The 13269-nt window shown below is 34.0% G+C and overlaps 1 protein-coding gene and 1 non-coding gene across 2 annotated transcripts in view; both read left to right on the top strand.

Annotated features, from left to right (window-relative positions):
* The window catches only part of LOC110462632, a 43982-nt gene extending 33805 nt beyond the window's left edge, over positions 1-10177 (top strand). The window contains exons 6-11 of the mRNA XM_021516687.1: positions 840-1040; positions 1676-1777; positions 2209-2352; positions 3318-3479; positions 4051-4188; positions 7667-10177. Coding sequence (XP_021372362.1) covers positions 840-1040; positions 1676-1777; positions 2209-2352; positions 3318-3479; positions 4051-4188; positions 7667-7720 — 801 coding nt within the window. The 3' untranslated portion in view covers positions 7721-10177. The remainder of the gene's footprint in view (positions 1-839; positions 1041-1675; positions 1778-2208; positions 2353-3317; positions 3480-4050; positions 4189-7666) is intronic.
* Positions 10178-12164: 1987 nt separating this feature from the next.
* On the top strand, positions 12165-12248 carry Trnal-cag. Its single transcript has one exon. It is a non-coding gene; the product is annotated as a tRNA-Leu (tRNA).
* The last annotated feature ends 1021 nt before the right edge of the window (positions 12249-13269 follow it).

The raw sequence follows: 13269 nt of genomic DNA, 5'->3' as shown, positions 1-13269 counted from the left end.
AAACATAGTCTCACCAATGTAAGTGCTCTGGTTTAAAAACAAACTAAACTTGGCCACACCAATGTTTACACTCTTCTTTCATTGTTACATACTAAATACAGTCACACCAATGTTACTAAACATAGTCTCACCAATGTAAGTGCTCTGGTTTAAAAACAAACTAAACTTGGCCACACCAATGTTTACACTCTTCTTTCATTTTTACATACTAAATACAGTCACACCAATGTTACTAAACATAGTCTCACCAATGTAAGTGCTCTGGTTTAAAAACAAACTAAACTTGGCCACACCAATGTTTACACTCTTCTTTCATTGTTACATACTAAATTCAGTCACACCAATGTTACTAAGCATAGTCACACCAATGTTACTCTGAATAGTCACACCAATGTTTACATTCAGATTTCATTTCACAATTACATGTCCAATTATATATGAAGTTTAAAACCTCTTATGAAAACCCCCAAAACTGAATGTCTTTGGTAAAGCTGCAACATACAAAAGTATGGTTTTCCAAGAATAGCAAGCAAGTATGCTCTTGATTGGACAACTATTAACCATGTGGTTTGTCACATTGTAATTTCAGTCCTAACCCTACATGATTATATAATACGTGTGTACTTGATAGGACAACAATTTTCACTGTGGTATACCGAGTTTTGCTTTCTGACCTAGCCCTAAATTATTATATAGCAAGTATGTCATTGATTTGATCACAATTTATATGTGGTATATCGTGTTTTGCTTTCTCTCCTAGGCCTATATGATAAATATATCCTTAATATGAACATACTTTACATTGTGATATACGGTGTTTTTGCTTTCTGTCCTACTAGGCCTACGTGAGACGAGTGTTCCAGGCAGTTGCGGATGACAATATGGAGGACCTAAAGAAACTGCTCTCCTGTAAGAAATACCACAATGTCCGCGACAAGTGCGGCCGGACGCTCCTACACAAGGCAGTGATGAAGAAGAGGAAAACCATGACTAAATTCCTCATTGAAGAATACCCTCAAAATCTCAACGTTGGCGACACTGTAAGGAAAGAAGTGTAATGTTTAGCTGACGAAGTTTGGGGTATAAATGTAGACGAGCCGCTGCTGGATAATATTGCTAGTTGACAGTAAATAATATGCTGTAAAGAGAGATATGAAACACAGAAATAGCGTCGTTTATAGACAATCATGACGACGGTAATAGCCCAAAGGGTAGGACATAAACAGGGATGATACGTAATGCATATCTTAGTATCTTAGTATATGTTATTATAATCTGTAGGGAAGCATGATCAATTGGTAAATAGGAAAAATCTAGAGGCACTATTTTAATACAGGAAATATTAATTATAACATAGTGGGTAATAATATTTAGTAAAATAATATTCTGTGGGGTGATAAAGAGATGAGTTTAATAATTAGTATTGCAAAGGTAGATTTAGGAATTAAGATTTTTAGAACGGGTTACATGAAGAGTATTATATGGATGCAAGTAACAAGTAGCAAGAATACATACACAGGCATTATTTCCATTTTAAGAAAGCACGTTACGCACAACGAGTTTTACAACGACTCCGTTAGTGTCTGACTTTAGTCTTCGCGATGGTATTGTCGCCAGGACAAGTCGTGGCCCTTTTCATGGTATGGAGATATGTAATGTAACCCTCTTTTTACAGATGGACCGCACACCCCTTCACTACGCCCATCTGTTCGCAGATGATGACGACACTGTCACGATGATGGTCAACAACGGCGCCACCGTCGACTACTGTGATGCTGTAAGTTATCAACGCAATGCCACTAAAACATATTATCACCAAAGGGGACAACTGGACCTTTTTTCTTTTTTTTTTTCTGTATAAAAAATTTAACAGTTCAGATTTGTTCGATCGAAACTATACAGTATACTTGATAATGTAAAGAAGAAATTATTACGTGTGGAAATGTTCACGTTGTGTCACTTTAAACTGCTCGCGATGCGGAAGTTTTCGCGTTTCGATTTGTTCCAAAATTCATATTCTATTTGTCTATATACCATACAATCTATAAAGAATTATTCGCATGTGGGTATTTTCGTGCTGCTTTCCTCAACACGAAAAATTCAATCATTTCCATAACGCCAAAATTTGAATTTTGCAGTTTCTATATCCAAGTGTCTACTGTTTGTAATTGTTATTTGAATTTTAAATGTGTTATTGATAACCTATAGATGGGGATGCGACCGGCAGACATGACCGTAGCCAAGTGTGGTAGTCAGAAACTGGGTCAGATACAGAAGGACGTAACAGACCTGGACTTCAACATCTACCTGTCAGAAAAAGACTTCTTGGCATCCTTCTCCTCAGCTATTCAGGCACGTATAAAGTAATACCTAATACCTAATTACATCATCCACCATCCTTGCTAGTATACCGTAAAATACCTAATTACATGATCCACCATCCAGGCAAGTATACCAAAAAATACCTAATTACATCATCCACCATCCAGGCAAGTATACCGTAAAATACCTAATTACATCATCCACCATCCAGGCTAGTATACCGTAAATTACTTAATTACATCATCCAACAGCCAGGCAAGTATACCGTAAATACCTAATTACATCATCCACCATCCAGGCTAGTATACCGTAAATTACTTAATTACATCATCAAACAGCCAGGCAAGTATACCGTAAAATACGAAATTACATCATCAAACAGCCAGGCTATTATACCGTAAAATACTTAATTACATCATCCAACAGCCAGGCAAGTATACCGTAATATACTTAATTACATCATCAAACAGCCAGGCAAGTATACCGTAAAATACGAAATTACATCATCAAACAGCCAGGCTAGTATACCGTAAAATACTTAATTACATCATCCAACAGCCAGGCAAGTATACCGTAAAATACCTAATTACATCATTTAATGCCAAGGCAAGTATACCGTAAATACCTAATTACCTCATCCACTGTCCAGGCAAATATACCGTAAAATGCCTAATTATATCATCCACTAAAAATAAATATACTAATTACATTTATTAATCATTCTTCATATGATAAATGCATCACTGTTTCCTTACTTTGGTCATCTTACTTAAAGATATGGAAAAAAGAGCAGCTATAATTTCATATTCCAACGTGTGTTCTTTATTGGCAGTTTTAATCGATTCTTGCAAAAACTATTGTTAATCATGATTAAAAAAAAAAACTATCTACCGAAATCGTTTTCTGCATCGTAAGGACACAGATTGGGTGTTATGCCCAAGTGAAGAATGTATGAAATATGAACTTTTGTTGATGTCATGTTCCTTAACCAACAGAAAGGCGAACTTGAGACAATCAAAAGCCTGGTGTCTGGTCTTCGGGCGTTCGGAGACATGTCACAGTTCAGCAAGTCTCTATTTGAGTGTATTGACCAGAACCAGACAGAAATTGCCAAGTTCCTCATCATGGCAGGCTTCAAAACCGATATCTATAAGCAGGTAAAAGAGACTTGTAAACAAAACAGACATCTCTAAAAATGAAAATGAAATCGAAATGTCTAATAAGGTAAAGGAACATTGTTAACAAAACTGACATCTATAAGCAGGTAACGGAACCTTAAAAAAAATGAAAACCGACGCCTATAATATGGTAAAGTAACATTGTATGTAAAACTGACATTTATAAGCAGGTAAAGGAGCGAGAAAGAACACGACACGTTAGGTACCTTTCTGAAAAAAGAATTGGAAAGTTTATTGACCAGATACATCTCTAGTTACAGGGGGAATAACTCTTATCATATGATAGACTATGAAAACCAGGAAAGAATTTCTAATCGAATGTTGTATATCATTAAATCAGTATTTGTTTAATATATCAATACTGTACATAATTGAATGATTTGTGACAATTATTCATAAAGATAATAACATAATTTTGTCATACTTTTACTCAACAGTTATTGTAGCTCTCATATCGTATTATCTTCTATCGAAATTAAGAGGGCACTATAGCTGTTTATTATTACTATAGCTGTAACGGTAAACAACTAATAAACACTGTTAATTTCAGTACACTTCATGTGATCCTAACGACCCGATGTGTGCTATGATGGAATGTGGCCACAGTATGACGTCACTGAAAGAAAGAGCCACAGAGAAGAAGTGTGACGATATAGTTAGTCTTATCGACGGCATTTCAAACGGAAAGGTAAATAAGTGCTTTGATTGAAGAGTCTTTTCAAATATCATAGTTTCACTTATTGATAGAAGTGATATTGTCTTTTTTAACTTGCTATCATGACCTTACTTTTGTTAATGATTTCTGTTCACTCTGCATTATAATGAGGTTTTCTACTCATTCATAGTAATTATCTTATGATCAAATATAGTTTTAGGTAGGTATTTTATTTGAATTAATTACGTTATTCATTTATCGTCGATTTTAACATTTTAAATGTGCGTATTACGAGTCAGTTTTACTGCCAAATAACCACAACCAGTTTTGATTTCTTTTTCACTTGGATATTTATTTAGTCATAAAGAGTTATTCATTGGACTTGTATGATTTTCCGATACTGAATGTATCAGGACAATGTCATCATAATCATATCGTGTTTATCGCTTATATAACTATAGATCCATCTGCGAGTGTAAGACATTTTTCTCTATGATCACAGTAGTAAATAGTATCTCACAGTACTGGCACATACATTTTCCTAAATGTCAGTGTCTAAGACAGCTGTAGTCAGTAATATCACAGTCACTTACATTGTATATACATGTGTGTTTATAATCACAGTATTATATGTTCTCTCACCGTGTTGTCCTGTACATGATAGAATTGAGTTGCATATTTGAAATTCTTGCATGTTTCTTTTGACAATTCTAAAATCGGTATCCTACTACAGCATTAGACTTCACAATTCAAGTATGACTTGACACAAAAAAAAATTAAAAAAAATGATAACAGTTGCGGATGCAGGGCGTTGCTCTAGTGGCCCGGGCAACACCCTTTTTTTCCTGTGTCCAAAATTAATCTGACCCAAACATACATCTACTTGAACAATTTCTACCAATCCATATGCAACTTTATTATTAAAAAGTTGAACCATGGTTTTCTATGCCCCCCTCAATTTCAATAGCTGTAGGCCTGAGTGTGTTGCCCAAACACCGCTGATTTCACTTCCCGAAACGTTTGGGGAATTAACCTTCTATTGTCAATGTTAGAAAGTGTCCTGTCAGGTCAATTATCACATGGTCTTTGTCATAATAATACAATCAAACATACAAAAAATTAAAACAAGCAAGACAAAATCACCTCGCTAACCTTGGTAAAAATAACCTTGACCCATTTCTACAAAGACTAGCTAAACTATACTGACTTTGAGTTTATACATTCATATAGTTGCATGCAATATGTAGATATTTACCATTCCACCTCATTCAAAGGACTATGACTGCCAACTGGTTATTTCAATAAAGAAAATTATGAAAACGATCTGAAGGCAATACAATGCTGAAGTACGCCCGACCGACATGATTGGAAAAAAATCACAAATGATCTTTATCAACCTTGAACCCCTCCACATATATTGTGATGCGTGTTATTTGTGAATTGATAATAACAAGAAACATAACTAAAGGAAGTTTTAGTTTAAATAAGATTGAATGGCATAAAATGATATATACAACAAAAATCATTATATAGCTTACGTGACATGTATTTTTCGTCGAATACTTGATTTAGTGACATTTCATAGTGAGTTGTTATGTTGTGCCGGTCAGTTCCTATTGTTGGAGATATACTTATCACTAAAAAAAAGTAAAGACATAACGATTTTTCTATAGTATGCCCAAACTGAAGAGCAGCACACCATACATAATCATTAATAGAACGTTCTTGCCTTAAGCACACGAAAATCATGCATTTAAATTCATGTATCAGTTCTTTTCATTTAGGTTATAAATCAATTTTTAAATAAATCGTCCATTCTAAGTAAAAATGATATTAAATTTCCATTTTCCGTTTGTAATTGTCGGTAACTATCAATGAACAAACATATTGCATGACAATGTGGAGGTTACATCATCGATTGCATGTAATTTGTTTATGTCTTCAAATTCAGTACAAGGGCACTGGCGATTCTTAAACAAATAACAAAACATGAAGACTGTTTCATAATAATGTTTCAGATATTCGTATGGCATAGAATGTAACTTATTCAAGTCAATATTATAAATTATATAGATTCATATATCATTACATACCCACTTACTGTTAACATCGACGTTTTATAGCAAAACACAGCTACAAACCACACATAAGTGTTCTCATGTGATAACTTAATTTGTAATAATCAATACTTAAAACCAAGCAGGGTGTAAAAAAATGTTTTTATATAACATTTGAGTTGGAATCGCAATTAAATAGTTTAAGGTATATTAAATAAAGGTCAGTGTTATATAAAGGGCGTTACATATCTCCATATACAGGGTATACACTTTACGTGTTGCTATGGAAATTTAAACGAAACAAAAAAACCACGGCGTTGTTAATCATATCTGATCTTTTACATTTACTGCAGTTTGACAACATTTTAATTCAAATGCCTTTTACGAAATAAGATTGAATGTTGCTTTACAATTAAGGATTGAATAGAAATATCCAAATTTGTTATCTGCTTTGAATAATTGACTTTTTAGCGGGAAATGCCCCAATTTCCATATTTTAGATATTATCCTCATATGTTAATCAACGAAATGCATGAAATATATTTTTTCCAGTTTTCAAATGTTGCGTTTAAGGAAATATCGATGGATGTCCGCCATCTGTACATTGCAGAAGTAACCCAGTTCATATAATACCATATTCCTCATATGAGAAATATGATTCGAGTAAGAAACAGTTTAGCTATACAAAGATCTTACCGACGCGTCACAGTACCATCCTACCGATGCGTATCGATGCGTGGCAAATACCTATCTATCATGGTAGAAAATAATTGACAAGGGGCAATTTATTGGAACATCCGTGTAGTACCTGCAGTTATTTCTAGACGTTTTTTTACAATTGTTGTACTTGTCCATATAATACTTTACGGTCAATCAATGTCTTTCCCTAACAGTCCATGATGGTTTTAATCGATTTTATTCTTTGATAAAATTCCACGGTTACAATATTCTACCGAATAATTTCAGTATTTCGCAAAACCAACTGTTAATTTTCCTAATTGTATGAATTGATTCTTAATGTGTAGTACACTGATAACTCTATCATACACAATTTATACCTTAGTGCGTCATTAGGACAAAATCATGTTCAGCTTTTTTGTGATAGCAGAGTGGTCAATATGGTAGATAAATCAGTTTATCAGATAACACAGAAGTCATTCAAGCATATCCAAACCTTTTATACAAAAAAGGTTAAGCTGTGATTTTATTGTCATATATCACCCTTTTTTAAACTAGAAGAAAATTTCAACATGCGAACATTCACAAGGAAAAGACATTATATGTATATTCGATATATTTGTGTTTTCTTATAAAAGACAGGACTGATTCATATTGATGTGCTATCTTTAAATATAATGTCAATTTCCTTGAATATTTTCGGTAGATGTTGAAAAAATACTATAACATTTTAATAATTAAGAATGATTCAATGTTTTGATACTATATTTGTCTAGGTAAAATTAACCAGAGTGGAACCTCAAAATGGATTAGGAGAATATGGGATATGATGCATCACAGACACAAGAGAGGACATGACATATCGCACTGTTCACAACTGACAGGGAGATTATATGGACTGCATCTCTATGGAAAAGTTCTGAACTTTTATAGTTTGTTAAACATCAATCCAATATACACATTTCGTGCATAAATGAATCTCCAACAAGTGTAGCTACAGTAACGCTTACAAAGTACGTGGTTAAAAGATGGCCGGCCACTTCTCTGGAAGGTTGCCATGGTATTCCGAATGTAGACTGTTCTTAGCTGATGCTCAGTCACTATGATATAATATATTGTTACTATGTTTTGCGACTTGTGTGAATAGTTGCATAGTTCATATATTGTTTTATTTGCTTGTACAGAGAAGGAAAGTTATATTTTATGTGTTTAAGAAGCTTGCGCCACAAATATATACAGTTTATATACTTTTCTTATCATATTATTTCCATGGAACATTAGTTAGACGCTCTGATACCTCCACGAAAAAACGAAAACAAGTTTTTCTTGTTTGTTGCTATCTGATATTGAATTAATGTCATATTTGACATATTTGATAAGAGTTCCTTGAAATTCAAAGTATAAAAGCATAAGCTTTTGGATAAATAACTTTACGCAATTTTATGCGATATTATTTCTACAATGTGAAGATATGTTGGGAATAGTAAGTAGATTAAAGCAAGTTTAAATTTATGGAAGCAATATAAGTGAAGATACTTTAACGACACCCAACACCTCATCAAATATAATCAAGCTACTCTATGCATTTGTAATAGTGTGATTCTAACAGTACCATCAGTTTGGGTTGTAATTTTTCGAATCTCACATTGTCATCAATAATGATTGTAATTTTTGAATCTCACAAAAATTATCAATATCGGGTTTATTGTGTGTCAATACTATTGCTTAAGTTTTTGTTAACCAAATTGTGTTCAAAGTTTTGTTCCAATATTTCTATTCACAAAACCACATATGCATTGACGGTCAAACGAGAAAAAAAATCATATATATAAAATTTTGTTGTGTGTTTTTCTTCTACATTACTTATTCGTTGTTTAAGATATTAGCAAAATCTATTCATTGCTTTAATCTGTCCGTACCTTTAAGAGGACAGGCAGAGCAATATGATGTGTTGTGCTGATGACTTTTGTCTTATTGTGGCCAGGTTTCTTATGTAAAAGGTAAGCTGTCATGATTTACCTTCGTAAAAATCACTGATTCGGACCATTATAATTTATCTGTGTAAAAATAAATATCATGGCTTACCTGTGAAAAAGTAACATAAGTGACTTATCAAAAGGTAACTGAAGTGACTTACCTGTGTTAAAAAGGTAACCTGTGTAAAATAAATGATATGACTTACTCTGTAAAAGAAACTATTGTGACCTACCTGTTTAAAATAACTCTTTTAACTGATCTATATAAATTAAATCTGGTGATTTTTATCTGCGTAATGGTAATTGCTGTTTTACCTGTATATATTAATGTTGCTTCAGAAGGAAAGGTGCTATACTTGATGTACACCAACGAGTGTGTGTGCAAGTAGATTTATGAGCGAGTATATGTACATTTCATGTATGAAAGAGGATCATAAGTTCCTTGCATCTCTGATTACCATTTATAGATTAAAAATGTATATTTTTATAAAGGCAAGGCAGTATTGAGTTTGCCGCCAGGCGATGACGATTAGGCGTCATTGTACCCAGCTGAGGACGGAGTAGCAGGGTGAACACTGGTCGTGGGGATATTACTAGGTGCGGACGGTAGGCAGAGTTAGCTCCTGATCAGAAAGAAGGAGGGATTTTCCCCGAGATGCGAACAAGGGACAGTTTTTGTCCTAGGATTAGGATGGGTGGGTAGAATATATCGCCATGTAAGAATAATGGGTATTGTTTGTCCTAGGTGATGGCGGGTTGGCAGGGTTGTTGATAGATGAACGCAAATGGGCAGAGTGTGTTCAAGATGAGAACTGGTGACAGGGTTGTTCGCAGATATCTACACGCATCTTTATTATTTGTGTAGCTTCAAACTCGAAATATATAGTTATATTGTATTTCCTCTTTGTGTGACTAGCCTACGACTTCAGCAATATGCTTGGTCTCATGAATGTCGGGTTAGTGACAACCATAACAATACTCGTGGCTCGTTCAGTGCTCTTCCCTGTGCGTTCACAGGTTGTAAAAGGGTAAAACATAGTTCAAAAATACATTACTCATGTTATATAACTAGGTATTTTTCCAAATATCATACATCTATTTTATGATCGAATTGTCAAGATAAATATATATATATAATAGATTGACATGACGACGTAGTCGTGTTGTATATGAGAGACTGTACAGGTGTATGTTTTATAATATGATTTGTATTCCGTTATTGTAGGAGATTTAAATGTATACAAAATTCTACGTCCAATATTTATGTCATGAAAACACTAGCATGTGAAACAATAAACTTTTGCCTTCAGATTATTGTGTTTTGTTCGTTGTTGATACTGAAGCATAGTCGTTCTCTGCATGACGACCCGGATGCCAAATGTATATCAGCTCCTCAAAGATCATGATTTCACTTCGTCGCAACAGGCGTTTTTTTCCGAGCATTTCCTTAACTGTTCTATCAACACAGAATCAAACCAGCCCTGGTTAAAATGTACACTAACTGAAAAGTAAGGTAACATTTATTTAAAACTCTGCAACCTTGATCTGGTACCAATCATTATTGAAGCCTTATTTCGTTTAATATCCGACAGATATTTTTTGACAGATTATAAAGCAATAGAAATCTTCCGGAGAGATCAGGAATCTAATCATATCTGAAACGAATTCTTTATTTCTGTAACAATTTTTAATTTAGTTGATAATGTTTTTTTTTAATACAGCCAAGCATGGGAAGAGGTCAAGGATGCAGCTGCATCCTTAATTGCAAGAATGTGTAAAAAAGTCATTGAAAATCCAAATTCTTTAAAAATGTCCTTAAGTTGAATTCGCCTTAATGTATTGTAGATGAGTTATAATGTGTAGTTTATTCGTGTTCTACTTTGAACAAATAATTCTTATTTGTATCAAAAATATGTTGGGGGTTCAGATTCGGTTATGCATTTTCCTACTATAATATATATTGCAACTCATACTTCTACGTACAATTTACTGAGTAACAGCGACCAACGTATGATTGTTGCATGCCATTGTAACCTTTGAGGGTCAGATTGGAGCATGTATACTATGCGTAAACATCCAATGGACGTGAACAAGAGAATATTACGAAATCCAAATAACCGAGATATCCAAGTGGTTGCGTTAAGGGCGCAGTCGCGTCTTTCCGACGTGGAACTTTGGTATGGAAAGGCATGAACTATACTTAAACACATAGCTGTGCTGCAATAACCAAGTCAGGATGGCCGAGCAGCGTTCAGGTAGCAGTCGGGTCTTCCCGGCTTGGGTTCGAATCCCACATTTCTTTCTTCTACAAAGAAACACTTGCTACATTGGTTTCAACTACTGACACATTGTTCTAATTCATCGATTGGAATGAAAATAAATTATTTATTAAATAAAAGCTACTGCAGCTAGCGCTATGATGTGATTTCGTGTCATTTAACAGATATAATGGATACATACAGAATATGGATGCTGCGGTCTGAAAACTGAAAAGTATCTCATAAAACACGCTAAACAGTTGATTGTTTGAATAATAAGACAATACAAAAACTTAAAAAAAAAGATTTTGTTATAACTGTAACAAACAACCAGGCAATAAAAGTGAGGCAATATACGAAATGAAAAGTTTTAGTTACTGAAAATAACCAATAGCTACATAAATATTCATTATAATGTTTTTTCTTGATAACAGTTATTTTAATGACAATTTGCCGATTATTTTCTTTCACGGTGCATGAATTAAGTCACTATTATGTATTAGTTGAGTCCTAAGTTGTTGGCATATAGACCGTTGCTATTTAAGGAAATCAAGCGTCTTCATCTATAGATTCATCCTAAATAGAAGTTTGATGAAAGTACACAAACCATTTTAATTTCATGTTGTGCTATGTTTATTTCATCGTATCGAAAATAAAGGATACATTTTGATTCTATTCCCTGATATTCATGAAAACAAATGAATTATTTTGACACGAAAACCACCGACTATATTCTATAATTACTTGTAGAACTAACCTATATAGGGGATATATACGACCCTTGATAACAGTTGTAATTCTTCACGGGGCATGAATTAAGTCACTTTTATGTAATAGTTGAGTCTTTAGTTGCGTGCTCTACTGATCTGTAGTAGTTTACGTCTTAATCTTATTACAAAATGATTTATGCTAATGGGTGACTTGATCGTAAATGTCATTGTATCGACAACTCCACCTGTATTGACTTGTTTTCTTCTGACCTATTTTGATCATCTTTGTGAGGAATATGACAAACAGTAAGGAGCGGATGCAATAAGCAAGTCAGGATGGCCGAGCGGTCTAAGGCGCTGCGTTCAGGTCGCAGCCGGGTCTTGCTGGCGTGGCTTCGAATCCCACTTCTGACATTCATTTTTTTTCAACATCCAAACGGAAAGAGCAGCTAGGAGTATACAGGCCTCAACTAACATCATCAAATTATTCCCTCCGTATGCTATGCCATTTTTGCACCTTTTATCAAGCAAGTAAATAACATCTGGTGTGACATTTCAATCACAAGGATAGCACAAATTTCGTTACTTTAACTTTCATGCATTTCTTACATCTCAAACTAAATAATTGCATAGCAACTGTCATATATAACCGTAGGGACATTTTTGATAATAAAAGTTGACGATATCTGTTGAAATATTAAGAAAAGTAATTTGCATTACCAAGCGGGGAATCGAACCTCGGCCGCCGCGGTGAGAGCGCGGAATCCTTTTTTTCTTTTCTTTTGAATGTATCAAGCATTTATTGGTCCAGCCATATGGCCCCGGGGTTTGGAACCCCCGGGGTTCCTCACAATGCATATAACTGTATTTTCAATCAATAAAAACAATTCACAGATAGTACATGCGTTTGAAATATAGATTTATCACTTGACTTTGTTGTTTTAAGTTATATCAAAACAATTACACAATATAAAATCAATTAAAAGGAACATACAAGCCACATTTACTCCAAAATTTAAAACACAATTTGAACATCACCATCTCTCAACAAAATAACTTCATTGTTCTTAGTGTAATATTTGGCAAATATTGCCCTATTTTTCTCTTTGTTACAATATGTCAAAATTTATTTTACCAAACGTTTGAAGGTGAATTGAAAATATCAACATTTCCTTCTTTACACATTACAGGATTTCGGCACTTATATACACAATACCTCGCAACACTCCATGTTAAATTAATCATATAATTGTTTACTCTCTTCCACTATTCATAAAATCCCAATAAAACTAGGCGGTCAATATTGATACTATTAAAATTACCGGTATCCGCACTAGCAAACAACTTATCAAGTAAATTTCTAAAAAAACAATTGAAATTTTGTAATTCAGGGCAAACTAAAAGCATGTGCCACAGATCCTCCATTGTAACTTTA

Source organism: Mizuhopecten yessoensis, unplaced genomic scaffold, assembly GCF_002113885.1.
Source record: "Mizuhopecten yessoensis strain PY_sf001 unplaced genomic scaffold, ASM211388v2 scaffold10815, whole genome shotgun sequence".
Lineage (NCBI taxonomy): Eukaryota > Metazoa > Mollusca > Bivalvia > Pectinida > Pectinidae > Mizuhopecten > Mizuhopecten yessoensis.
The sequence above is the reverse complement of the archived record's forward strand: the minus strand, read 5'-3'. Positions and strand labels throughout refer to the sequence as shown.